This window comes from Anguilla rostrata, chromosome 16 (assembly GCF_018555375.3).
Source record: "Anguilla rostrata isolate EN2019 chromosome 16, ASM1855537v3, whole genome shotgun sequence".
NCBI lineage: Eukaryota > Metazoa > Chordata > Actinopteri > Anguilliformes > Anguillidae > Anguilla > Anguilla rostrata.
In genome coordinates this window covers 15767403-15795005 of record NC_057948.1, presented here as the reverse complement: position 1 = coordinate 15795005, position 27603 = coordinate 15767403, and the positions used below count along the sequence as shown (strand labels likewise).

The window sequence follows — 27603 nt, the reverse complement described above, 5'->3', positions numbered from 1 at the left end:
GGGGAGAAAAGTGAAAACACAAATCTTTCCTCAACCAACCTGAAAACAGTTGCTATTAAATGCGAGCAGGAAAGATTAATATAGCGGTAACATCGTTTTGGAGGGACAGTAACGGTAATGGCCCCTCTGGGTTTTTAATGAGTGTTGTGCCCCAAACAAAATGAGCTAATTAGTGTTATCATCCATATATCAGCCTATACACGCTGTGTATTTACGCATCCTCTCTGTCGGCACAGGAACTGAACCGGGGCTTAGTCTGGGTAAATACAAATGGGAATTGAAGTTGGAAAAAAAAGAATGTTCTCATGCACTGTCGTTAACCGGCGCTGCGTACTGACACTAAATTATCGATTCTTGGAGCATTTAACGGGATGGCCCTGATTGGCCGCGGTGGTTAGCTCCCCGGGCAGACACACTGTTAAATGACCGGTCTTCAAGGTGCTATTCTCAAAGCAGTCTGATTGATGATGTGGTGTTCGTGCTCCACCAGTGTGGACTCAAACCTGACTCTGCATTTAAGAAGCCAAGCAACTTTGCCATTTTTAAAATCTTTTATTTATTTTTTCTTCTGCCTGCCACTCTCTATTCTTCCGATTGCTATGGTGAAAAATACAAAAATTGATCCATTAAAACGTGGAAGTGCGGATATATAGTGTTTTTTTCCCTGGTTGGTTTTTAAAGCCGTGCTCTGCTTTCTATTGCACTGATTAGGTGGATGGAGCTAAAGGAAGGATAACAATGTGGTTAGCAATATTCTGTGGGAACGGGGGGCGATGATAGCCTGATATTTGAACACAAGCCCTGTTGCCTTTGTGTAAACCCTGTTTGTCGGGCAGCTGGCTTTGTTGGACATGCTGACCCCTAGTTTATTTCTTTTGCGCTAAGCCTATTATAAAATCAATAAACAATTGTGTTGTTGTTTTTAAAAAAATCTTTTTTCTCCTCTGTATATCCTCTACAGAAGGACTCTGCCCCTACTCGAATGTGCAGGAAAGGGACCCTCTGTCCCTCTCCTACAAATAGGCCTTAATCAAGTCTTTAACCAAGTCATCCCTCTGTACTAATTCAATTGGATCCATTCACAAAGCCACCCTGTATTTGAAGTGGGGCGCCCACATCATTCATACAGATTCACATGAATTTTTGCAAACTCTTCCTATGCATTTTACTGTAAAGTCAAGGGGAGCAGGGGGTGATTCGGGTCTGATGTCCTATTCAAGGATATTAGTTCTGCTCTAAAGAACCCAGGAACTTCTTTTTTCAGCATGCTTTATAGATAATGTAATATTGTGACCAGAATCTACTTTGTACATTTGGGTTTCGCTTTCAGGAAATAGAAAATTAGCATAAAATTAGGTAAACCTGGTTTCACTAATGAGTCTTTTATCCATATCACCCATTTCTTTTCACTGACTTCATTTTATTTTCGGGATATTTAAACTGGAATAAAAAAGGATTTTCAGACATGCTCTCAAAAAGCAATAACCTTTGTGATAAAATCTGCAAACTGACTGATTTGTAAAATATGCATCAAAAATAAAAATGACTTCACTATCGGTGGAGTGTATGAATCCTACTATAGCATTAGGGATGAAAATGTAAACCTTCTTTATTCTTCCAGCTTGCAATAACTTTGAAGTGAAAATGGCAGAAACAAGTCTATGTTCTTGTTGTAATTTTTTTAAAAGACGTATTTGAGTGCTCGTAATTATGGATAATAATCTGTGACTGAGGGTTTGCTAATGAGACAGTGTTGTATGTACAGTTCGTATGGAGTCCTCTATTCAATGAGACCAGTGTGGGAAGAAGAAGACACTCTTTGTTCTAAGTGCTTTTGCCAATTTGAAATCGTGCCTTTACAGTATGTTCAGTCCTTAAGAATTATTTATTTTTTTTTGAGCTGTGCGTTATTAGCAGATTTTTCCAAGCTGTTGAATCCTCTGCTGTGCGCTCACCATCCCAGATTGGCTGGTCTTCTGGTGAGATACGAACACGGTTTGCCCTCGCCGCGGCAAAGGTCGCCCGCCGCAGCCCTCCCAAACTGCCCCTGTTTCTCCCGACATCATCCCTGGGGATGCTCGGAGGAAGTGACACTGCACTCCGCTCGCGCTCGCAAGCTGCTTAACAACGGGCTGCTGCCATGCGCCGGCCACCGGCTTGTGCAGCGACAGCGTGCCACCCGAAAGCGCGTAAACACATATTGTTTCAAAGCAGAAATAGAGCTGAATTGTTAATTAATCACACAGGACTGCGTAGAGTCTACACTGCCAGGGTCCTGTGGCTGTAGAATTCACAGGAGAGGGTGGAGGATGGGGGCGGGGGTGGAGGGGTGGCTTCAGAGCAGAGGAGAAGGAAGAGGGCGGGGCCACACCGACGCTCTCCCGTCTAGGCCCCGAGTCTCTCCGGCCCCGCCCCGTTCGGCTCGCGGCCGGCCCCCGAGCACGTTTTTGTCCCTCCGCCTTTTTTCACCGGTCCCTTTTCTGTCTGTCGGGCAAGGGGCGTGCCCACGCCTGATTGGCCCGGCCCTTTCTGATTCGGCCGCTAGGTCGGCCTGCACTCGCGCGTCTCTGTCGGGGCCTGTGGGCCGTACACGCCCGGGCCTCGCGACGGACAGGCGACGCACTGCCGCGATGTGGGAGCGTGCGCTCGGCCTTTCCGTAAAGAGGAAAGATCCTGAGGTAATCTCTCACACACACGCGGGGAAACGGCAGGCAGCGGTTCCGCTACGGAGCAACGCATTCCTGTAACCCCATTTGCATGCGGCATCCTGTGTTCCAGTATTAGTTCTGGACATGCATAAAGAGAGCACTTTCTCTGCCGTTTTTCCCTTTTTTCCTCGGGGAAAAACATTGACCTCATTTGTGAGGACAATAACCCCCTTGACTTTGGGGATTAAGTCATGAAACCTTTGTGGATTAATTAGGTTTGGAGCTGAATTCGTTTAGCATTGCTGGAATGCGAAACTTGGGTGAGCCGTAGCTCAGATTACAATTGGTCCTGTAGTGCTTACTTCACAATTACATGTTCACGTCGCCCACGTGGATACTGCGCTGCCTTTATTTAGCAGGATGAAGGCAGGGCATTGATAATATGAAAAGGTTGGGGTCCTGATCTTTGCCGTTTACTCATTGAATATCCAGAAGAGAATGTCAACGTAATGAGCACGAAGCGCTAACACCGACGATGCTGTGGGAATTATATTGTTTTAGTTGTCTTGGTAACAAGCTAAGTGTTTGTTTTGTAAGATATGGCACAATCTCAATTTAGTTCGCACCTTTTGTTTTTGTTAAGAGCATATGCTATTTTATTTTAACTTACATGTGAAAAGAGCTGTTAACACAGTTGGTGTACAAATACCAAAAGCGTTTTATGCACGGAGGGAGAATTGAAGAAAGCTGCAAAGCCTTGCATCTGTGCCTTTTTGCATATTGGTTAAGCATACAGCATTGCATCTTCAATAAACATTTCCACAATTGATGTTGCTACCGTGTACTGTTTATTTCAAACTTGGAAAGAAAACAATTTATTTAAAGCCATTTAAAAGCTGGTGAACATAAACTCTGTTAATATTTAACAGATTTAAATGTATCACCCTTATTGTCCTAAATAACGGATTCTGATTTAAAAAGGGACTTCAGGTCAGTCTTTTAACACGTGTTGACTGTATCCCTTTTTCCCCTCTAATGTGCTATATGCTGAGAGTTCGCTGACGCGCAGTGAGGAAATTAGAGAACACACAGAGAGGAGCTGCTGCAGTATGAATGGCTAGAGAGTCATCAGAGTTTCTCCTACTATTTCTCTATGCGTATGACTGATTTGATTTACCAAAGCGGGATGTTACGGTGTAGAGCAGAGTAGGCCTCAACCATCTCAAAAAGTTTGGCAGATCACAGGAGGGGCAACAGTGGTTTAACACAATCTTTAAGGGGGGCAGTGGGAGCGCTTCTCACCCAAGACTCAGGCTAAGTCCCGGTTGATCTGCGGGAGCACAAAATGCCACATCCCCTGGCGGCCACCACAGGTGATGTGTAATCGCGCTTGCACAGTCCTCCTCCGTCCAGGATCAGGTATTTCCTATTAGACACAGAGATGAGACTCAATGGGAAGAGGATTCTGGGAGACAGGAAATCCTATTGTGTGAGGTTCTGAGCTCCCCTTCACATTTCAAGCATTTCTGCGGGTCTTCAGGAACAGAGGATTGCGTTGCACTGTGGAAATGTTTGGGGGAAAAAAGGGGTAAAAACCTTCAACTTTAGAGAAAGAAAAATGTTAAAAGTTTGGAGGTTTTGGATTTTATTCATAAGAATCAAGCTGTTCACATTCTGATAATGGCACCATGTCAATGAAGTCTATTTTGGTAAAGTTGTATTTTTAGTCGTGGTGAGACATCATGCGGCTCCAGAAAGGCGGGTATATCTCCTGTGTCGCCATTCTGTGCTAAACCGCAATTTTTTTAGAACGATCAGCTGAATTATAGAATTCTCAACAACTCAAAATACAGCTTTTAATATGATAGCATGCTGACGAAACCTTAATTCCCCCCATTACTGCAGCATTGCGAAACAAAAATGCTACAGCAACGTTCAGAGAACATTGGGGCACTGTCATTTTTTGTTCACCTGCTCGGTAGCAGAAGTTGAACCTTCTGCTGAATACTGTTCAGCAGGTTAGTTAACAGTGTAACACTTTTGTGGTTGAATCAGCAATTTGTCACAACTTGCCATCTGCAAGCTTTTTAAAAAAAAAATTTCATTCAAGATGGTGAGAAATTCAGAATTTTGGAGCAATGTAAACATTTCATCGATTCACGTGGATATATTCAAGAAAAAACAATTTGCTGCGTTTATTTGAATACATTCTCCCAAATGATCCACGAGATCTTTTTCAGCATGAGAACAGACAGGAGGACAGAGGGAAAAAAAAAAAGAAAAAGCGTCTGTATCCGTGTCCTGGCACTGACAGAGAAGTTGTGGGTGTTGCACCCCACGTCTCACAAATCCCAGCAGCACCACTATTTCAGGGGCACCGTGCTGTAAGAGGGGCCATCTGGTTGTTTTGCACAAGTGTTGTGGCTACGCATCCGTACAGGATGCCGACTTGGAAGTGGTCACCTACTCCGCGAAATCGCTCAATCTTCTTTTCTCCTTCAGGGCCTGTAAAGAACAGGGTCATGTGACCTTTGCAGGAAGTGCAGTTTTCAGCAGCTGAGTGTCAGAGCTATTTGTGATATTTATTTTTTTCTTTGTTTCGTTTTTATAGTTTTTATACTCGCCGTCTCTTTGCGATGTTTTCCTTTGAATGTAATGCCAGGCTGTGGGGTTCTTGGAGGGGCCCACGCTGACAGCAGGTTCCCCCGCCACAAACCGTGCTCACGTCTCTAGGATTGTGCTGTTTTGAGTATTTCTCAATCTTCAGGAGCCATCGTTTGCAAATCCTCCGAAATTTTCCTTTCGCTCGTCAGACTCCATTTCGCGATGTGTTTTCGGCATTGTCTTCTGCTTGATGAAAAAACAGCCCATAGATTTTACCCCTGCTACTGTTTCATTCATTATATATTTATCTACTTATTCATCATAGCCATGTTTATCTGTCTTTAACAGACTGCTTAATGGAGATTACTGAAGTCTTCAAATCTGAATATCTCAACAGTAATGAAAATAGTTTCATTTAGTGTCGAATATTTTTTTCTTCCTCTAACCTTCCAGCTCTAATTCTGACCCAATATTTTATTTTATGCTATTTTCTAACCTCCACATTAAGGAAATATGGATTGCATTTAAGAGCTTTATTGGTTATGAGCAGGAATAAATTAACTTTTAATCCTGTAATTATTAGGTAATAGTCAAAGACCCTGCATTATCACAAGGCTAATTCATCCGCTAACCCCACCCATAGGCAAAATTTAATATGTACAACGGGGCTGGTTCGTGATTGTTTTGATTTGGAAAATCAAATTACATATTTCAGATCCCTCCACCATGTGTTGCATCTTTCTCAGTTTTTCTAGAACACTGAAGAATTGTTATCAGGTTGCTTATTAACTATCACAGCAATGTGGAGAGCATGCTGTGTGTGACTCAATCATCTCAGATCAGTGTTTTCCTCGGCAAACTTAGACACTTGGCTGACTGTAAAGCTACACAAAATCCCAAATTCTAGCACAGTTGATTATGAAGCGGAATGCTAAGAAACCTCACCTCGCCACCTGACACCCCTTCCCCCCAAGGGTACCGTTGCCCTAGAGAGCGTCTTTCGGGGACATTTGCCGTATCGGAAACTGTTTCACGGATTTGGACTGGTGTATCCCCAAATTAAAGCCACATAAGAGTGATCGATGGAGCCAACCTAATCTCGTTAGAAGTATTGTTTTGGAAATAGCAGTGCCCATGCGGTGAATCCCAGTGCTGTTTCTGCAGCGCTCTGTTTAAAAGATCAAGTCTTCCAGCTCCCACCTTCCTCTCTCCCAATCTGTTTGTTTTCCCAGCCCAGCAGTTGGCTGAAATCCTAGGTATCACATATCTGACCATATTTCAAGCTGAAATTAAGTATGTAAAAACCTTTCCCTTTAAAGGTCAGACATTAGTGCTGGTAAAAATTGATCTGTGGATTTATGAATTTAGCTTGTGTTAGACCTCCTTTGTAATGGAAGATTCAGTCGGAAGCTTAACATTGCATTGTTTTCCTTTGACAACGTATCCGCGAGACCACTGCAGCTGTTCCCCTGCCCACAATGGCAGATTAATTAGCACAATCATGTGCTCCTGGCTTCCACTCAATATGCAGGTCTGCAGTGGGATAGATAGGTAAATCCTATACATGCATTTCGAGACAGAGAATATACTTATGATGGGTTTCATAACTAGATGTATTTTGTGTCTGACTGGTCAACTCCAACCACGGGTCTAATTGGACAGAAGTATTTTTCGGGAAGTAAATGTTTCCGAAGACAGTTCTTCTCCTCTCGCTCAGAACAGCCATTGTTATTAGCTCCCTTTTCTAATTGAGATTCTGCAGACCGATCCACCCTCTTTCTTAGTTAGTTCCTTGACATTTTAAACTGTCTATTATTCTGCTCTGCTTTCAGGTGCAATGCTGTGTAAATGGCAAGTCAAAAAATTATGTATCTTTTTCATACAGTTATCCATCAAGGACTATTAGAGGATTGGTCTTACAGCTTCAGTCATTACCGAATGCTGTGATCTTTCTGGATTGATTTTATTACTTACATCTGCTGTCAGTTTATTTCCATACTTTTTTCCCCCCTTTCTATTTTTTCCTCTTTGTTTGCATAGTGGTGTTATCCCCTAGGTTGATATAATAATCATTTAACAGTTTAAAGAAATTCAAACCTGGCATCACCAACGCTGACAACAACAACAGCAAAAGGCAATTATCGTGCTTTCAGTCAAAACATTGTGCCGTTAATGAAAACCTTTATTTAAATAAGGTTTCGTAGATTTTTAGCTTGATATTTCGATATTCACATTTCTGTTGTTCTTTTGAAAGCAATGAGGAGTCACATGTGCATTTTGTGCTTGCCAAACGTGTCTCGTGCATATCTCTTTTCTGCCATTGCTTAATGTTTTGAATCATTCATATTACTTGTGCGTATTTGCTGCAATAGCATTTCCCTTTTTTCCTTTGTTAGTGTGTGTGTGTGTGTGTGTCTTTGTGCATGCATGTGCATGCATGTTTTTGTATTTGTGTGTGCTCTCCGTAATGTTTGGGACAAAGACATGTTTTCTTGATTTGGCTCTGTATTCCACAATTTTAGATTTGTAATCAAACAGTTCTCATGTGAGTAAAGTGCAGATTCTCAGCTTTTATTAGAAGGTGTTTTTATACATTGTGGTTTCACCATATATACATTACAGCACTTTTTCTACATAGTCCCCCCATTTCAGGGCACCATAATCTTTGGGACAAATGACTGCACCATTGTTTCTGATTCGTCAGGCATGTTCAGTTGTTTTCTTGATGCAGGTATAAGAGAGCTTTCAGTATCTAGTCTTGATTCTAAGCTTTTGATTGCCTCTGGAGTCTGTTATTGGGAGTTTGTCAGCATGAGGACCAGAGTTGTGCTAATGAAAGTCAAGGAAGCCATTATGAGTCTGGGAAATAAGAAAAAAATGAAATAAATAAATAAATAAAAAACAGCCAGAGACATAGGCAAAACCTTAGGCTTACCAAAATCAACAGTTTGGAACATCATTAAAAAGAAAGAAAGCGCTGGTGAGCTCAGTAATCACAAAGAGCCTGGTAGCCTAAGGAAGACCTCTACTGTTGATGACTGAAGAATTGACATCATAATAAAGAAAAATCCCCAAACACCTGTCTGACAGATCAGAAACACTCTTCAGGAGATAGGTGTGGAATTGTCAATGACTACTGTCTGCAGAAGACTTCACAAACAGAACTACGGAGGCTACACTGCAAGATGCAAACCACTAGTTATCTGCACAAATTGGATGGGCAGGTTACAATTTGCTTAGAAGTACGTAAAATAGCCTGCATTGTTCTGAAAATACAGGTCTTTTGGACAGATGAGACCAAGATTCACTTGTATCTGAGTGATGGTAAGACCAAAGTGTAGAGGCCAAATGGAACGGCCCAAAATCCGAAGTGCCCCCTTCATCTCTGAAACATGGTGGTGGGAGTTTTGGCATGTGTAGCTGCCACAAATACTGGCTCGCATGTCATTATTGATGATGTAGCTGCTGATAGCTGCAGCAGAATGAATTCTGAACTGTAGAGAAGCACCTTATCAACCAAATGCCTCAAAACTCATCGGACAACACTTTATCTTACAGCAAGACAATGATCCCAAACATACTGCTAAAGCAACCAAGGAGTTTTCAAAGCTAAAAACGGGAACATTCTTGACTGGCCAATTTATTCACTCGATCTGAATCCAGTTGAACATGCATTTTGTAAATGTGTTCTTTAACCACATGTTAATTACAAATAGAAATCTGTGGAGTACAGAGCCAAATCATGAAAAAAAGTTTTTGTCCCAAACATTATGGAGCTCACTGAATGTCTTCATATTTAGACATGCTGGTGCGTCTGTTTGTGTGTACAGAGAGACAGAGAGAGCAAAAAGTGAATGTCTGTTTAAAGGGTAAGGCAATACTTCTTTGGACAACCTTTGAAGCATTTACTTCATCACAAAATGTCTGCCCTTTTCACTTTATAGGGATAAAGGAGATTTAAACACTACCACAGAAACAGGGTATGTAACTAAAGTCCAATTTAATGGCGGTAATGTGCAGAGATTCTGGTTCCTTTAAAAGGAAACGATCTGATTGAAAACAGCACTGGGTTCCTATGAGGGTGGCTCAGCTAATTCCATTTAATGATCTATTTCCTCCTCTCATGCCACAAGCAGTTAACGCCAGTCAAGGTACCCACAGTCATCCTGCCAGGGTGTAGGGGGCCATGGGGTGGGGGTGGGGGGTTAGTGTACCGCACTGCTCCATGAGTTGGGGATCACACACAAACAGCAGCTTAGCCAATCAGACCTCAGCCTGGCGACACTGTCAGTGGGAGCTAACAAATTTAAATTTGCGGGGATGCGAAGAATCACCAGGCCACCTTTTCCTGTCTGAGGTTCAGCCCAATGTGTTGATTACTCACTTACTGTACCATTGAAATGGGTGACATTTATTAGATACTGAGCTTCATGCGGTAGGGAAACATGCAATTTTATTTTGCTCGTAGTTCCAGAAATGCCCACATTTGTACTAAATATATGACAACGATAGCTGCAGTGTCATGCTGTTTGTGGAATATACAAGTTTAGCAGAACACATTATTCTCTGACATATGCAACACTGCAAGGCTAGACTGGGTTGAACCCCTACTGTTAAATCTTATCAGGCTACAAAGATTTGCCTGGATAGAATTCTGACACTTACTGACAAACCTGGTAGTTTCCATTCTGTGTACTTAAAATGCCTGTGTATATGTTGTATACTATATGGTGGCCCCCCTTTGTAGCAGGATAAACTACTTGACAGACAACATGAATGAGCTTCTCCTTAACAGCACCCTGTATCCAAGGCCTGGTATATTGAAGACAAACTTGGAATACTCATTTTAGGAAGTTAATTATAAATTATTAATAATCGCAATCCTTAACCTTGATATTAGTGTAGTACAGTGTATATAGATAGAACAGTGCATCTTCATTAGTTCTTGCTTTTTGCCTGCTCCGTATGCTTGGGTATTTATAAGTATATAAGATAGTGCCTAGCGTTACAAATTATTGCCCTCATATTGCAGATGTACAGATCCAGATTAATTTGTAATTAGTACTGAGATTTTGAGCCTCTGTAGATAAAGGACTCAAACTTCCATTTGTGATTCTATAAATGCTGATCACTTAAAAGAACAAACGCTTAAAGCCAGATAAAAATAGCTTAAGCTTGAATTATTTTGTTCACTGACAAAAACAGACACATATGTTTGAATGCCACAGCAAGGCTGTGGCTCAGAGTAAATTAGTTTTAAGTAAACTGGTATTGTTTAGTTGTAAACATTTTTGGTGTGTTGGATCTTTACAGTAGAATCCTAGTTATTGCTGGAATGTTAGCTCATTGGAGGCGTTGTCTGAAAGCAGTGTCATTAAAAGAAGTAGAAAAAAGAAAGTTATTCACCCTTCTAGCTGAAACATTATTATTTAATTTTCCAATATCCAGTCATGATGGAAATTTCTTTGGGGTTTAGGTTCACATTAATTTGCACCAAATGTCAGATATCTTCTTCAGATAAAAGATGTGACACCAAGAAGAAGACATAAGGGTTTTTTTTTTGAGAAAATAGCAGAATAGTTTTTAGTCATATAAGAAGGAGTCTATTAATAGTTGAGTCATCAGCGTAGCAATGTTCTGAAATGGCAAATTGTTAGATCCCCAATGGTGATTATTATTCTCTGTCAATGACCTTCATAACAAATTAACATTGTGGGAGTGGAGTGGAGCGTGCTTTTTAATAGGAATATGTATATGGGGTGAAATCCTTCCCATCTGCGTTGTAAACCTAGAAGTGTGAAGTGGGGAAAGGGGTGGGGTGTGGGGGAAGTGAGAGTAACAATTTTTTTTTAAACAATTTTATTGATTTTCTTTCATTTCCAAGCAAAGAGCATTTTATGATGTTAATATCACAATACTGCAGGGTTGTTTTTCTGTGTATTATTTAGCTCTAAGGGTAGCTAAGCAAGGAAAACAGGGGCAATGAGTGAGGACTGGTGAGGACCTGTATTTAAAGCCACTTCACAAATCACAGCTTTTAATACATCCTGATTGAACTGCTCAGACATTAAATATCTAGCCTTAGATCTTTACTTTTCTTCTCCCAAAAACAATGTTCAAGAAAGAACGAGAGGAAAGAGCTTTTTGGGCAGCTTTTTAAAAAAATATATTTATTTTATTTTCGACCAATTCAGGAAAAACCAAATAATGTAACCCAAGTGAATGTAGGCGGCTTGAATAACCTTCTCTTATTTAATATTGATTGTCCATATATTCAAAAAGTCTTTATTCATTGCACATTTTTGTAATTGAGATATTGATTGAGGGAGAATTGCAAGTGTGTCTCCTCATGCTAATGACTTACCTTATTATGTACAATTACATTTGTATTATTGTTATTAATATCAGCATAATGACGACGGCAGGAATAATGATGTTGCCTGCGTGCTATGCATCTAAGCATCACAATCTTAAATTTGTTTTACAGGTTGTAGGGCCCCTTTAGTTTACCTTGTTCTCGTAAGAAATAGGAAATCAATGTTAGCCTTGAGATTTTTTTTCTATCATAATGCGTATTAAAGGCACAGCCTCTCATATAAGTTGGCTGTAAGATAAGCATATATTTTTGGATATTTGGCGATGATTACTTGACATATGTATGATTTAGTATATTATACTCTCTCTTTCTTTTTCTCTCTTTCTGTTTTGCTCTCTTTCTCTCTCTCTAATTTGAATCAACAGAACACAATATTCCTTCGCAGATTTCCCAGCTCTCTCTGATGATGAGCAGTCAATCTCTTCCGAACAGGGGACATGATTAATATTTACCAAATAACACCCCTAAACTTTACATCCTAGAGATCCAAACTCCCTGTAGAACGGCCCAATGGAAGCACATTGCCCACCCTGTCTGCCTGAGACAGAGGAGCCCTGGCATTATCACCCAAGTCACAGCCTTTTCTTTTACTCATAACTGTGATCAGGTGGCAGAATAATAAAGTTAGTGAGACCTCAGTGCTTCTTTAGCCTCTTTTTTTTCCTTTGTAACATCTTTGAAGCTTGAAACAGATTTCACAAAGAAAACAAAGATGGACCGGTGCCAGCAAACTTATGGCACCATTCCTGACTGGGGAGCTCAGCAGAGCCAGTCTCTTTAAAGACAGTGAGGTGCTCCTTCTGTCATTTGCTGAAGAAGGAGGAGAGCGTCCATTGTTGTTATCATCATTTATACATCGACTGTTTGGCTGCGCCATCTTTCGCAATTATACACCAGGGTATTCTCTGCACGACTGAGAGCAAAACGGTCCCGTCGCCTTTTGTTTTGCGAGACCATATGCATCAATAAAAATGCATGCCATAGATTTGTGGTAAATGGATGACCTATGGTGCGCACACTGAGCCTTAGAGTAGAGCTGAGGTTAATGTTTTATTTACGCCTAATACATTGTTTAATGCTTTTAATGAATGGCATAGTGTAACTGAATGGCGTTGGTGGAGGTAGTGGGCTTAGAAGTCTGGTACAGATTGTCTTGGCAGGAAAATTATTATTAATAATAATAATAATAATAATAATAATAATAATAATAATAATAATAATGCACGAAAACAAAGCTAATTCCTCTTATTTTTCTGCTGCCCTCTTCATTAAACTAACATGTTTAATAAATTTGAAAACTGATTTCAGTTCAAAAAAATAAAAAATAAAACCTGTGTGCAATCCTTCCACGTTATAAACAGGCAGAAAAAAAGCATCTCTCTCTTTTTGTTTTTTTGTTGTATAATAGCAGTTTTACTCGCGGCCGTGCTAATAAAAATGAATGTTTCTGATTACTATCTGCGCAGCACAGGTGCATGTTTGTTGCAAGGAGAGGTATGTTCATTAATTTTCAGCTATGAAAAGTGCACCGTGCCATAAATACACAGTCCAAAACGCGCCCGCTGATAAATGAATGCACAGATTGTTAATGTACCATTGTATGGGGCTGTGTGTTGCAGAGCTTAAAAAAACTTGTGCCAAATTGGAGCTCACTGGAGGTGCAACAACCCTTTCAAGGTCTAGATTTTTACATGATAGAGGGAAAAAGGGCACAGAGAACACACATATACCCTCTGTTTTGCAACCGCATGTGCTCATTGTATGTGTGGAATTACATTTTTTATTTCTTATTTATTTTTTAATGGAGAATGCAAAGACTAGTATTTAGTGCTGAATATTATTTTGCATTTCATTTTTGCCTTGTGAATCATGAATGTCGTTTGATTTCTATACACACACACACACACACACACACACATATATACATATCTTTTTTTGTTGTGCCTGTATACCTGTGTACAAATGACATAAATTGTCCTTCATCCATACATATAGCAAAGTGCATCTTTTTTAAACCACTGTGTGTGCTGACATGAAAATGCAGATCTTTTATCATGTCCAATTTAAACACAATAAATGAAATATAGAGCAATCCTTTTTTTATTTCTCTTTTTAAACCTCAATAAATAAATAAAAAAGCATTATGAACATTTCAGCAATGCTTGGAGCAAGATAACATAGCTTCACTGCAGACAAAGGAAAATTCAGCTTGAAATGGTTGTTTTTCAGTAGCTGTGAAAATGTTTTATTAGGGGACCGCCGAACACCTGCCTTAAAATGTCGTTCTCAACATCTCCCGAATGCCATTTTGCTTAATTGACTTGGAAATGGCCCAAATGTATTGCTGAATGCAGTCTAATTAATATTAATAATAAATGCCATTATTAACATCAAAGAACATCTGGTGCCCCTGTTTACTCACAAGCCTTATATCTAACACATTTTGTGGCTGTTTCATCTTGCAAGCATTATGCAGTAAACAGGGTTTTTATTTTCTATTTTTATTTATTTTTTATTTTTTTTGCCACACAGGTCATAGTCACCCCCTGCCCAAGTCCTAGTATTATACATGGTGCTCATTTAAAAAAAGGGAGTGAGAGAGATTTAAATGTTTCCTCTTGGCTGCATTGGTTGCCGTGATACCATAGAGGGTTCCGGGTCTCTTGTGTATGCCTTTCTTTAAAAAAAAAAAAAAAAAAAAAAGTGCATCTACCAGCATCTGTACACAGGGCTGTACCAGGAGTTCTGTACAATAAATCAACCACTAAATAACTTTAATCTAAAATTTCATTAAGCAGTTCTTGTCAGGTAGTAAAAGCAGGGATAATGCAATGGTGTTTAATGATAATTGGTGTTTGGTTAATAAATTCTGCAAGTTCAAATTACTTTCTAGCAGTCCGTAGAATGCTAGCCTCAGCAGTGTAACTAAACCTCAAATTGATTAACTTGCATGAACCAGGCGTTCACAAAGATGGCACCCGTCCAAATAAAAAAGAGAACAGCGCATCAGCCGGATGGTGTTATGTTGCTCCGGAGTAAGGAAATGAATTCCCTCAGGGTGCATTTTTAAAAGCTAATGCCTTTCAAATGATGTCATCACATTTTACTTTCTTTTCTTTTTTTAAACCAAACATTTCTTTCACATTTTCTTCTTTCTGCACGGAGAGGCCAGTCGCTTGTCAGAGCACGTGATGCATTATAATAATGGAAACATCTTGTGTTTTATGATTATTTTTTTTATTCCCTGTGTGTGATATCACAGTAATCAAAACCACAGAACAATTTAGCTCGGAAGTGTGATTGCAAGGGCACCATTAAGGGAGAGGCCTTTTTTTTTTTTTTTTTTTGCTTGTTGTTGTGTTTCTTTGTTATTTTTTTTTCCTTCAGCCATTAATGGGAATAGGGTGTGGTCTGTCTGGAGAGGATCCCTCTCACTCTCGTCTGTCTCTTAGGAGACACACACAAGAAGACGCACGCACACACACACACACAAACACACACACACACATGCTTACACATGCATGCACACACACACTTGTGAATACATATGCATGCACGTGCACACACGCATACACACTCAGTTAAATGCGCACATAAATGTACGCACAAGCAGACACACGTCAATATACATACACACACACACGCGCACACACACACGCACAGGCACACACACGCGCACACATACACACAGGTATGCTTGTTTTTGGGTGGGTCCTCAGATGTGTGTATTGTGTCACACCAGCTCTGCTCTCCTTGACACGACGGTACTGTTCCAGACAGTCGCCAGGGTGACTGATGTTTATCCTCCTCCCAGATGGCTTGTATGACTTTACTACAATTTCATCTTCATTCTTCCTTCTGTAATGTTACACTACATTTGGGTAAGGCCATAAAAGAGCAGGAGATGAGACTAACCATGTTTATTGTGCCTGAAATTGAAAAGTGATAAATCATTTATAGATATGATGCCAATTATATTCTTTGATATTTTTTATCATGTATTATTAAACAGAAGTTAGGCTGCCTGAACCACATTATTATGATTCTTCTTCTTCTTCTTTTTCTTATTATTATTATAATTATTATTAGTAGTAGTAGTTATAGTAGTAGTAGCAGTAGTAGCATCTAATATTTTGTACATTATTGCGGGAGATTCAATGCATTTTCCTCTTTAATCATAAAACACTTCTAATGGAAAAATGAAATATTGTTGACAAAATAAAATAAGCCAAAATCTCAAACCGATTATACCCTTACATATACCAGGATATGTTCACCTATTCCTTGAACAGTTTGCCATGTAAGCCATAAAACCTGAAAGTAAAGCACTGGCTGTATACCAGTATATGGTGCCATTTTATAAACATTTATGAAGGAGAGCAATAAGAGTTATAGTTTCAGGCTTTTACAAGTGCCCAGCTGCTGGTGACAATTATTTAAATGCTGCGTGCCTCATAGATTCTTCTTCTTTTTTTTCTATAAATTAAATAAATTATAAAAAACAGAGAATAGTTATAGTTGCAGGGATGTTGTGCGTCTCTCCATCCCAGACACTTCTGGAAAAGACAATGTATAATGTGCGGGGTGACCTTCAAATGTCATAAATGTGTTGTGCAATAAACTGTCAATATTTGTGGTTATATGGTACAGGATGACTTTTACAGTAATTGGAACGGCCACATTAAAAGCCCCGGATCAGTCAGCTGATTAAAGGCAGAGATGCAGGCAGGCCGTCACCAGCTCTGACTCTCCTGCCAATCTCTAAAGGAAAAGAACACTGTACGGCACGAGGGTGTGGGTGTTTGGAGGGTTGGGCCCACAATCGCACGGGATCCGTGCTATCTCTGTGATGTAACAGAGGGCATCAGCCAGTTGGTTAAGGCACATCGGAGGGGCAGCGAACTCTGAACCCCAGCTCATGTGGGTTTGGAAGTGTGGAACACTGACCCAGGCTCAGTGTGGTTTGGAGATGTTGGGAACGCTGAACCCCAGGCTCAGTGTGGGTTATGGAGAGTGTTGGGAACACTGAACCCCAGGCTCAGTGTGGGTTATGGAGAGTGTGGAACACTAAACCCAGGCTCAGTGTGGGTTATGGAGAGTGTTGGGAACACTGAACCCCAGGCTCAGTGTGGGTTATGGAGAGTGTTGGGAACACTGAACCCCAGGCTCAGTGTGGGTTATGGAGAGTGTTGGGAACACTGAACCCCAGGCTCAGTGTGGGTTATGGAGAGTTGGAACCGACCCCAGGCTCATGTGGTTAGGGTGTGGGAACACTGAACCCCAGGCTCAGTGTGGGTTATGGAGAGTGTTGGGAACACTGAACCCCAGGCTCAGTGTGGTTAGGGAAGTGTTGGGAACACTGAACCCCGCTCATGTGGGTTTGGAGAGTGTTGGGAACACTGAACCCCAGGCTCAGTGTGGGTTATGGAGAGTGTTGGGAACACTGAACCCCAGGCTCAGTGTGGGTTATGGAGAGTGTTGGGACACTGAACCCCAGGCTCAGTGTGATTATGGAGAGTGTTGGGAACACTGAACCCCAGGCTCAGTGTGGGTTATGGAGAGTGTTGGGAACACTGAACCCCAGGCTCAGTGTGGGTTATGGAGAGTGTTGGGAACACTGAACCCCAGGCTCAGTGTGGGTTATGGAGAGTGTTGGGAACACTGAACCCCAGGCTCAGTGTGGGTTATGGAGAGTGTTGGGAACACTGAACCCCAGGCTCAGTGTGGGTTATGGAGAGTGTTGGGAACACTGAACCCCAGGCTCAGTGTGGGTTATTGAGAGTGTTGGGAACATTGAACCCCAGGCTCAGTGTGGGTTATGGAGAGTGTTGGGAACACTGAACCCCAGGCTCAGTGTGGGTTATGGAGAGTGTAGGAACAGGTATCAGAGTGAAAAAGGGTGTGTTTGAGGGTATTTTAGGGTGTTGTAGGGGTGTGTTGAGGTAATGTGGAGTGTAGTATGGGGTGTCTGAGTGGGTATGCAGAGTGGGGTAGGGGAGTATGAGGGTATACAGAGTGGGATAGGGGAGTATGAGAGGGTATACAGAGTGGGGTAGGGGAGTATGAGAGGGTATACAGAGTGGGGTAGGTGAGTATGAGAGGAATACGAGTGCGTAGGGGTATGAGATGTATACTAGTGGGTAGGGAGTATGAGGGTATCAGATGGGGTAGGGGAGTATGAGAGGGTATACAGAGTGGGGTAGGGGAGTATGAGGGTATACAGAGTGGGGTAGGGGAGTATGAGAGGATATACATAGTGGGGTAGGGGAGTATGAGAGGTATACAGAGTGTGGTAGGGGGTATGAGTCGGTATACAGAGTGGGATAGGGGAGTATGAGAGGGTATACAGAGTGGGGTAGGGGAGTATGAGAGGGTATACAGAGTGGGGTAGGTGAGTATGAGAGGATATACGGAGTGCGGTAGGGGAGTATGAGATAGTATACATAGTGGGGTAGGGGAGTATGAGAAGGTATACATAGTGGGGTAGGGGAGTATGAGAAGGTACACAGAGTGGAGTAGGGGAGTATGAGAGGGTATACACAGTGCGGTAGAGGAGTACGAGAGGGTATACAGAGTGCGGTAGGGGAGTATGAGAGGGTATACACAGTGCGGTAGAGGAGCAGAGTGCGGTAGGGGAGTATGAGATAGTATACATAGTGGGGTAGGGGGGTATGAGATGGTATACATAGTGGGGTAGGGGAGTATGAGAGGGTATACATAGTGGGGTAGGGGAGTATGAGATAGTATACATAGTGGGGTAGGGGAGTATGAGAGGGTATACACAGTGCGGTAGGGGAGTATGAGAGGGTATACAGAGTGCGGTAGGGGAGTATGAGACGATATACAGAGTGGAGTAGGGGAGTATGAGGGGTATACTGAGTGCGGTAGGGGAGTATGAGATGGTATACAGAGTGGGGTAGGGGAGTATGAGAGGGTATACACAGTGCGGTAGGGGGGTATGAGACGGTATACAGAGTGGGGTAGGGGAGTATGAGAGGGTATACAGAGTGGGGTAGGGGAGTATGAGAGGGTACACAGAGTGGGGTAGGGGAGTATGAGAGGGTATACAGAGTGGGGTAGGGGAGTATGAGAGGTACCAAGTGGGTAGGGGAGTATGAGAGAGTATACAGAGTGGGGTAGGGGAGTATGAGAGGGTACACAGAGTGGGGTAGGGGAGTATGAGAGGGTACACAGAGTGGGGTAGGGGAGTATGAGAGGCTATAATGAAGTAGGTACATGTGAGAGACTATACAAAGTGAACCAGGGTGAGAGATGAAGTATTAGATCATAAAGATCACGAGAATCAGCTCAGTCACAACAATTAATATGCAGATGCTGATTGTGTTTTTTTTTCTTTGCTTCTTAAATCTTAATTTTGTTCTTTTATGAGAGAGAGCGAGAGAAAGAGAGTGGGGGAGATTACTGGAAGAGAAGCTTATGAGTCTGTAAAATAGTTGCTTGAGTGGGTTGCTTGATTCAGAAGTGTCTCCCCCCCACATACCATATCATGTGCCTTAGAAAAATAACATTTTTAACCTTATTTGTGTTGTCGTGGGTCATGTGCTGACTGACTGGCAACACAAGCAGTGGATGAGGGCCAGTTACTGTTTTACTGGCCTGGCCGGGGGTGGGTAAGGAGGGGTGGCACACATACTTTCTTCATACTGTAGGCTTGTACAATTTCAACAAATTCTTCACGCCATAACACTCTGTTTAGCGCATTGAGGGGGACATTTCAAACAAGACAGTTATTCTGGTTTCTGTGCTGTCAGTTCTGCGATTTATAAGATCACTCCTAGTTTGCATATGGTATAACATGAACCTGTGAATACTACAAGTGGAATACTTTGCTTTAAGAAAATCTTCTTGTACTGGCATTGCCACGGAAAAAAAAGAACAAAAAAATGTTTTGTGCACGATCTCTTTCAGTTGGCATATTCCTTACATGGGTTAATTGACTAATTCCAGATGCAAGTTTGTTGGACTTGTCACACGTCTGAATGAGTAACAGTTCAGAGTGGGCGGGGCCTCAAGTCATCGCCTTTTCATCTCGCCGGCGGAGGAAACGTCACCTATCAAAGTCAGGGCCCTACAGCACGCTCGGCCTCTGCTGAGACAGCCATTTCTTTTCTTGTATTGTTCATTTCAGTACAATTCACCATATGCTACCCGAAGACGATGATAGTGAGGATAAAAGATGAAGAGAGTACAGGGGGGAGGACTGGGGCGATATGAAAAGGAGACCTGAAAGCTTACGGGCTGTCAGCATTCTGTCAGGTCGAAAATGGGTGGGAGAAATAGCTGTGCAGTCCCATTGATGTGTTTGACTTTGTGTAGCGTTAGCAGATTCGGAGGGAGGAAGAAAATAGAGGGAAAGAAAGGAACGCTTCCCCGACGCGCGATGTCGAGGACCCTCCCCGAGGTCCGTGGTGGTGGTGGCGGCTCTGACCGTGCGTGCCCTGTGTCGTTGCAGACGCCGGGGATGAAGCCGGAAAGCCGTCGGCCGGGGTCCAGCCGCCCACCTCCCAGCACCGAGACAGGGCCCTGGGCTCCGCCATGAAGGACTGCCCTTACTGCGGAAAGACCTTCAGAACATCTCACCACCTCAAGGTCCACCTGAGGATCCATACAGGTATGCCACAGTCTGGCCATGTTGGGCCTCGAGTATGGTGTGTGGAGGATTATTTATGGGGCGTGGAGTGGTTACGCTACTAGAAAAGGAAACCCCTCCCCCTTCCCTGGGCTAATCCTTTCTCGGCCCTGTTTCTGGTTCCCCGCACACTGTCCCCCGCAATAGCCATGTTGCGTCTCCCCCTGCCTTGCTGCAAGGTTGAGGGTGTGCCGGGGCAGAGTAATGATGTGGACACTGCTGAATCCATGAAAGCTGCTCCAAACGCCCCCAGTAAACATCCGGACACGCCAGTGCTGAGTGAACACTGGGAGAGTGCCCTGGATAAGGACGTCTGCCCAGTACATTATTCACATAGATGTGCAACACACCTAAAATTAACTTTATTGCAACGTCTCCTTTTTTGCTAGAATTTATTTAGCTCAAGGGTTCCGAGTTCAAATCCCACTGGGACACTGCCGTTGAACCAGTGTACTGTAAAATGCACTCATTTTGAAACAAGGAAACGCAAGCCACCTTGGGTTAGGACAACTACAGTGATTCTCCACAGTAAACCCATATTGTCACCATTTACGTAGAGTACTCTGAAACTGTAATCCTGTCAATTGATTTGAATGCTCTGGTACACAAACTAACTGTTAAACTACTTAAAAAGGGGCTGGCTTTCCTCGAACCAGCGAGGAACAGAGAGTGATTGACAGTATCTGGAGTCTGCTGCAGAATATAAATGCAGTGTATTATCAAAAACAGCACGGCTTTACTGAAGATGTAAATCAGGAAGCAGTTCTTGCGTACCATCTATTTAAATTAGGGATACCTTAACCTTATTTTTATGTTTGCAGTTCAGTCTGTCCTGTAAGACCTCTAGTTTGGCTGCCGGATGGATAAAATGTGAAAATGAATATTGTAGTCCCTTGGGGGATTGTTGGTCTCTTAAAAATGTGATATATTTATCAGCAGCTGTTTCTGAATGTGTTCTCAAAAGGAAGGTTTAATAGCCAGCCTTTGGCATTTGAAAAATCTTTAGTGTAGACTTTTTAAAAATCCCAAGCAGCGTAAATGACTTTGCATGTATATCTGACTATTTCCGAAGCTCAAAACTCAAGATCTCCTGTTGCTTGGAAATCATTTCCATTTTTTTTGTTTTTTTTTTGCCTGCTCTGAACAAGTGGACCACCCAAACAGCCTCTGCCCTCTAAGTAATGAGCACATACCTCTGCTTTGAAAGGGAATTAATACAGGAGTGTCATAGAGGCTTGCACTACACTGAAATAATTAGGATTTTTTTTGCTGACACAGAATGCTCATGTCAACAGGAGCTGGGCTGCGATGCCTTAGCATCACTGCTTCTCTCACTACATACGTATAGGGGAAGGGCAACAAGCAGTGACTCTTTAAGGCGAAAATGTTTCCTAATGATTTGAATAGGAATTATACCTGCTTGAGGTTGGTACTATACAGTAAGGGGCCATTAAGGGCCATATTCTACCAAGAGGACAAAGCCACACTGCAGCCCTTACTTTCTAATAAGACTTGCCACAGTTAGAATGTGAAAACTAAATTTCACGTAGCATAAATGACATGTACTATACATTATGCAGTGGCTCCCAAACACTCTAGGTGCCTTGAAACTAGATGGTAGCCCTCCGCAAGATTGGATCATAATTGCCTCTCTCATGTGTGTGATATGGGAACACCTTAGTCAGATTTACTTCCTTGAAAAAAAAAATGTAATTGAAATAAAGTGTGATGTATCTCAAACCTCTTAGAAAACTACAATCATATTGCTTACAAAACAGGCCTCTATTGTAAAATAAAAATACTAGATTAATGACTCGCTAACATTTTGTTGAAAGGAATGAAGTGAATTTAAATTTCTCCAAAAGTTAAAGAGCTAATGTTACAGTATTAATTTCCTCTCGAACACTGAGTGGGAAAATATCCATTAGTGAAATTAACTACAGTTTCTAGGTAGCTAACAATGTGCAGTATACAGTGTGGGGCACAGTTAATGAACACTGCAGTGGGTGATATTTCATTATACAAATTAATGCTCACATTTTAATGGGAAAGTCACATAATGAATCTAGGCTTCAGTGACAGCAATTAGAGACACAGATTGTCCCCTTCTGGACAAGGCTGTATTTAGCAGTAAGCAGCTGTGTTTAAAAAAAAAAAAAAACTCTTCACTCTGCGGTGTGCGTGTGTAACTTTTACAAAATCATTTGAAAGTTTTTCCCAACCTCCACAAAGGGGGGCACGTGCGATTTGATGCGTACTTGTATGATCCTTTTACTGCGACAGTTTTTATAAGGTTACATTAGCCAAACTACACAAACAGCCACTCCCCAGCTTAGGAGAACAGGAGCTCTGATCAGTTGTAAATCTGATAGATGAAGTTGGCTCTTCAGCAGTTCCTGACCAGTTGCGGCTTCAGCACAGTCAATAAGCTTTTGAAAGAGGAAAGAAAAACTTCCAGCTTTATCTCTCTATGACTTCCGAATGGTTTACAAACTTGGTTCTTCCTTGAGTGTATAAAGTCGAGTGGAAATGAATCATAAATTTTGCCGTATCTATTAACTGTTCTCACTGCATTCTTGGTGTGCCTCAGTGTTTATTCTGAGCGGTTTCTACGATGCAGTAACACATTACAAGAATCCAAATGAAAGTGTTTAAACTGGACTACTTCATGAAGGAACAGCAACAATACTTGATATTAGGCAGTGGACTAGTGGTTAAAAATTAAATATAATGAAAAACTGAATTCTTAGGATGCTGAGAAATGCTAGGATGCTTTTTATTTTGGAACCTTTTTTTCCATTTGCCACTCAGAACCAGATGCTCACATGATATGTAATTCTTAAGGAGAATAAATTACTTAGAGTTTATTTATATTGTCCATTAATGCTCATTTAACTCCCCCCTCCCCTTTCGTTATGTCAAGAAATGTAAAATGTGAAGAAGTAACAGAAAAAAAAAATAATGTAAAAGAAAAAAAGTTTTGTCAAACTTTTGTTAACAATGAAAAATAAGCACTTCTCTACCTTGGTGCTTCAACAGTCCATTAAGTTTCTCTGAGGTTCTCCTGTTTGTTCGAATATCAATTAAAAGTGGATTAACGGGTGCATAATGACCTTTAACAGTAAATTGTGTGTAATGTTGCAAGGCAGAATACAGTAAATTCCCCAGATGTCACGCGTGGCCCTGACGCATGATGGAGCAGATGTCTTACTGGGCCCAAATGGTCCACAAACCGCACGCCGCACACTCCCAGCAATATAGATATTGATTACTCTTCAAGGTTTGTTTAGATTGTGCTGGGATTTATATATAATATTTCAACCCATCTGCACCCCCAAGATGTGTAGCTTGTGTGTGTGTGCGTGTATGTGTGTGTGTGTGTGTTTGCGTGGCTTCTCATCCAAGCATCTGATTATTACCAATCCCACAAAAGCCGATCTCTCTTATTTTCTTTCACTATTTTATTTTATTTTCTTTTATTTTATGTTTTGATTGTTGCCAAAAGAACATTTTGTCTTATTAAAGGAATTGGAGATGATCATTTGGAGAGAGGTTTCCTTATTTAATCAACCAGCGCCTCATTTCCCACCTGGGGGCTAAGCCCTTATTGGGTTAAAAACTCATCTTGCATGTTTTATTTTAAATACCAGTTCAATATGCATTCCTGTGCAAAAGTGTTCTCCCGACTGGTTTGGCTGGTATTATTATGATATTGAATTTATATTTGTAGACCTTTATTTAGGAACAATGCAGTAGGTCTGCAGATCTTTGAATCTTTTCTGGAATGGTGCCCTCCAAATAATGATAAATTACTTGAGCAGTATGCCATTTGCTAATTATATCCATGATTTACTGCAGAGCAAGACTTAAATCATTCAATTCAGTCTTGCGTAACAATGCAACATTTTTTCAGTTTAAAAAATGGTTTCCATGTGTATAATCTAAACACGTTTTATAGCTATATATACACACAATACTTGACAAACATCCTTTAATTTTAGATTCTGTTCCCATCTTCTACCCAGCTGTAGCCCCAACTAGAACATTTATTTAGGGTACTTTCATACATTTTAAAAAAGGCTTAGCCTTTTTGTTTATTTTTTATTGATTATACAGCTGGCTTTAATTATACGCCTATTGTAATTGCTAGCAGGATGCGTTTCATGTCAATACATAGGCTACTGGGGAGTATTTTTAAATCACAAAATGTACTGTCCTTTTTATATGTACAAGATCCCTGAGGCCTATTTTATAACAGAAATCAGCCTCTGGGGAGAGATATTTGTTACACCAAAATTATATATATATATATATATATATATATATATATATATATATATATATATATATATATATATGTATGTATTGTTTATGTACATGCTATTGACGGAGTGTTATTATGTGGTCTATTGTATGCTCTATGCATTTTATATCTGTGTCTTACATTCATAGTCAGTATTATTTTGGGGGTTTTATTATCTCTTTTTTTTATAATGGTTATACTTCTATACCACAGAGAATATATAGCTTCTGTAGGATGTGATTTATGTTTCCCAAGATAAACTGCAAATAGAGAATGTCCAAGAAATCACTGCCTCGTTGCCAAGGTAGAGCCTGACAGCGAACAAGGCCAGGAGGAGGCCCGCATCACACCCCCCCCATGCAAACAGAGATAATATCGAGACAGTTTTGCTGTCCGTTGAAAATATTATCTGTTCATTGGTCTGAAAGCACCATATGGTGAATGAATTGCATTGTGTTGACATGAGTGATAACTTACTTTGCAAGAGCTGGTTTAAGCTGAAAACCATATTCAGTTGACATCTCAAAAATGAGTCTGAGTGCTGTTCTGTTGTCAGCGAGCGTGAAATGTTGCTCCAGGCTCTCATTTGACTTTGGCTGTGCTGTTTCGTTTCTGTTGCCCTGACAGGTGAGAAACCATACAGGTGCCCGCACTGCGACTACGCGGGCACGCAGTCGGCCTCGCTGAAGTACCACCTGGAGCGCCACCACCGGGAGCGGCAGAACGGTGGGGGACCCTCCTCTGGACACCCCCTCCCCGAAAACAAGGACGAGCATGCCAAGGGCGGCGTCTTCATCAGACCCGATGTCCTCCGTGGGGTCTTCAAGGGCATGCCTGGCGGAGTGGACTTCAGAGGCGGTCAGCTGATGCCCCACCAATGGGTGCCGCCAGGGATGCTGTCGTCCAGAGACCGGGACCGGCCTGGGCATGGACACGGGCACGGACACGGACACGGGCACGGGCACGGGCACGGGCACGGCCTGGGCGCAGCCCCCGAAAGCCAGCCTGAGGGCCTAAAGGGCCCTGATGCACCGTCCGGCGATGGGCCGGCGAGCTTCTCGGACCTGGGCAGGGCCTACCAGAGCATGGCGGGCAACGGGGTGAACTTCCAGGGCTCCCTGCAGGCCTTCATGGACAGCTTCGTCCTCAGCTCCCTGAAGAAGGACAAGGAAGCGAGGGACAAGCCGCAGCATTTGGGACTGGAGAGCGGCGAGGCCAAAGCCAAGCGAGGCGAGAACGGCGAGGAGAAAGCAGATGCCAAGCCTTCCGAAGGCAAACCTGAGAAGTCCCAGTACGAGCCGCTCGATCTGTCCGTCAGGCCAGATTCCGCCTCCCTGCCGGGCTCCTCCGTCACCATCCAAGACAACGTGGCCTGGCACGGCTGCCTCTTCTGCTCCTTCACCACTTCCTCCGTCGAACTGATGGCTCTCCACTTGCAGGCCAACCACCTGGGAAAAGCCAAGCGCAAGGAGAGCGGCATCTTGGACATGAAAGGCATGAGCAGGGAACAAATGGGGGAGCCTTCCTCCGCGAGCAAAGCCAGGCTGGCTCCCGCCACCCTCCACCCTGGCAGCGAGAGCCTGTCCACCAAGCAAGGCCTGCACGCGGACAGGATGACCCAGCAAGAGACGGGCAAGGAAGCCGCGGGGGAGCAGAAGAGCGCGGCCTGGTCGAACCACATGGACCCCGCCAACGCCAGCGGCTTTCAGAGCAACTTCTTCAAGCAGTTCGGCATGTACGACGGCCCTGGCAGCGGGGGCCCGGGGCCGCAGGGCTTCGGCGGCCCCTGCCCAGAACCGCACGAGCCGCGGGACCAGCCCTCCGACGCGGGCAGCCTGAAGCTGGGAGAAGACGCCGGCGAGCTGGCCGACAAGGTGTCCGGCAGAGAGATGGAAGTGTCCGAAGAGCCGGACCCGCCCGAGAGCGACGGTGGGGTGGCAGACCACAGCACAGAGCCCGCCGCCGACAGGCCAGGTTCGGACGAGGATGAGGACGAGGAGGAGGAGGAGGCGGAGGAGGAGGAGGAGGAGGAGGAGGACGAGGAGGAAGAAGAGGAGATGGAGGCCGAGGATGAAGAGGGCAGGAGCGGCGGAGGTGAGCGGATGCAGAGCGAGCCGGCGACAAAGGACTCCCAGATACTGGGGCCCGGCATGCCCCCTCAGCCCCCGCTCCTGGAGAAGCAGTGGCAGGGCCTGAGCCTGCTTTCATCTCAAGGAGTCCCCCCGGGGCTGCTGAAACCGGAACCGGCCCATCTTGAGCAGCAGATGAACATGCTGTCCGTCCTGAGGGCCTACAGCACAGAGAACCTCGCAGCCTTCAACGGCCTTGGAAACAGCTCAAACAACGCCAGCGGAATCAAGAGACCAGACATGCCCGGTGAGTGACTGTGCCCCGCGCGGCATGCTTTTGATCCCGCAGCCCCCGCGTCCGCTCACATCGCCCCCGACATTTTCCACGCGACACGCGTGCAAACACCCACGCGGACACGCACACGCACGGTCGTGTGCGTGCACACGCGTACATGCGCACATACAAAGCACAAATGTGCCTTAAAGTTATTTCAACCTTATTTCAAGCAAGTTTTGAAGCTATTCAACTTGTGAGGTGCAACAGATTAATCTTTATTACTAGTTTATATTACTGCGGCCGTAGTTTCCAGGGATGGATACGAATAATCCTGTCTCCAGAAGAACGGGATCTCTGCTCCCCGTGTCTTCTCAAGCACCACATTTAACTATCTTAGGTTTCATAAAGCCTTGTCCCGAAAGCCCATTATTTTATAATGCCGAAAGATGTATGGCTCTGTGAAAAATGAACTGTCATCTTTCATGATTCTGTTAAGGTTATGGGAGCTCCTTGAGAGCCAATGTTTCTGAGAGCTCTTTTTGAGTTTTGGTGATAAAGGAAAGCTGAAAAAAAACACCACAAATTGTAGTGTCTGTAGAATAGCTAGCGCAGCGCAGAAAAGCACTAGAGTGGACAGTAGCCAAAGGTAAGTGAGAAAATACAAACTTCACTTTAT

At 42.9% G+C, this 27603-nt stretch overlaps 1 protein-coding gene across 10 annotated transcripts in view; it reads left to right on the top strand.

Annotated features, from left to right (window-relative positions):
- Positions 1-27603, top strand: part of znf536 (zinc finger protein 536) — a 164775-nt gene that overhangs the window by 91066 nt on the left and 46106 nt on the right. For all 10 annotated transcript variants that reach the window (XM_064312513.1, XM_064312507.1, XM_064312510.1 and 7 more), the window contains 2 exons: positions 20102-20260; positions 25209-26957. In XM_064312513.1, coding sequence (XP_064168583.1) covers positions 20102-20260; positions 25209-26957 — 1908 coding nt within the window. The remainder of the gene's footprint in view (positions 1-20101; positions 20261-25208; positions 26958-27603) is intronic.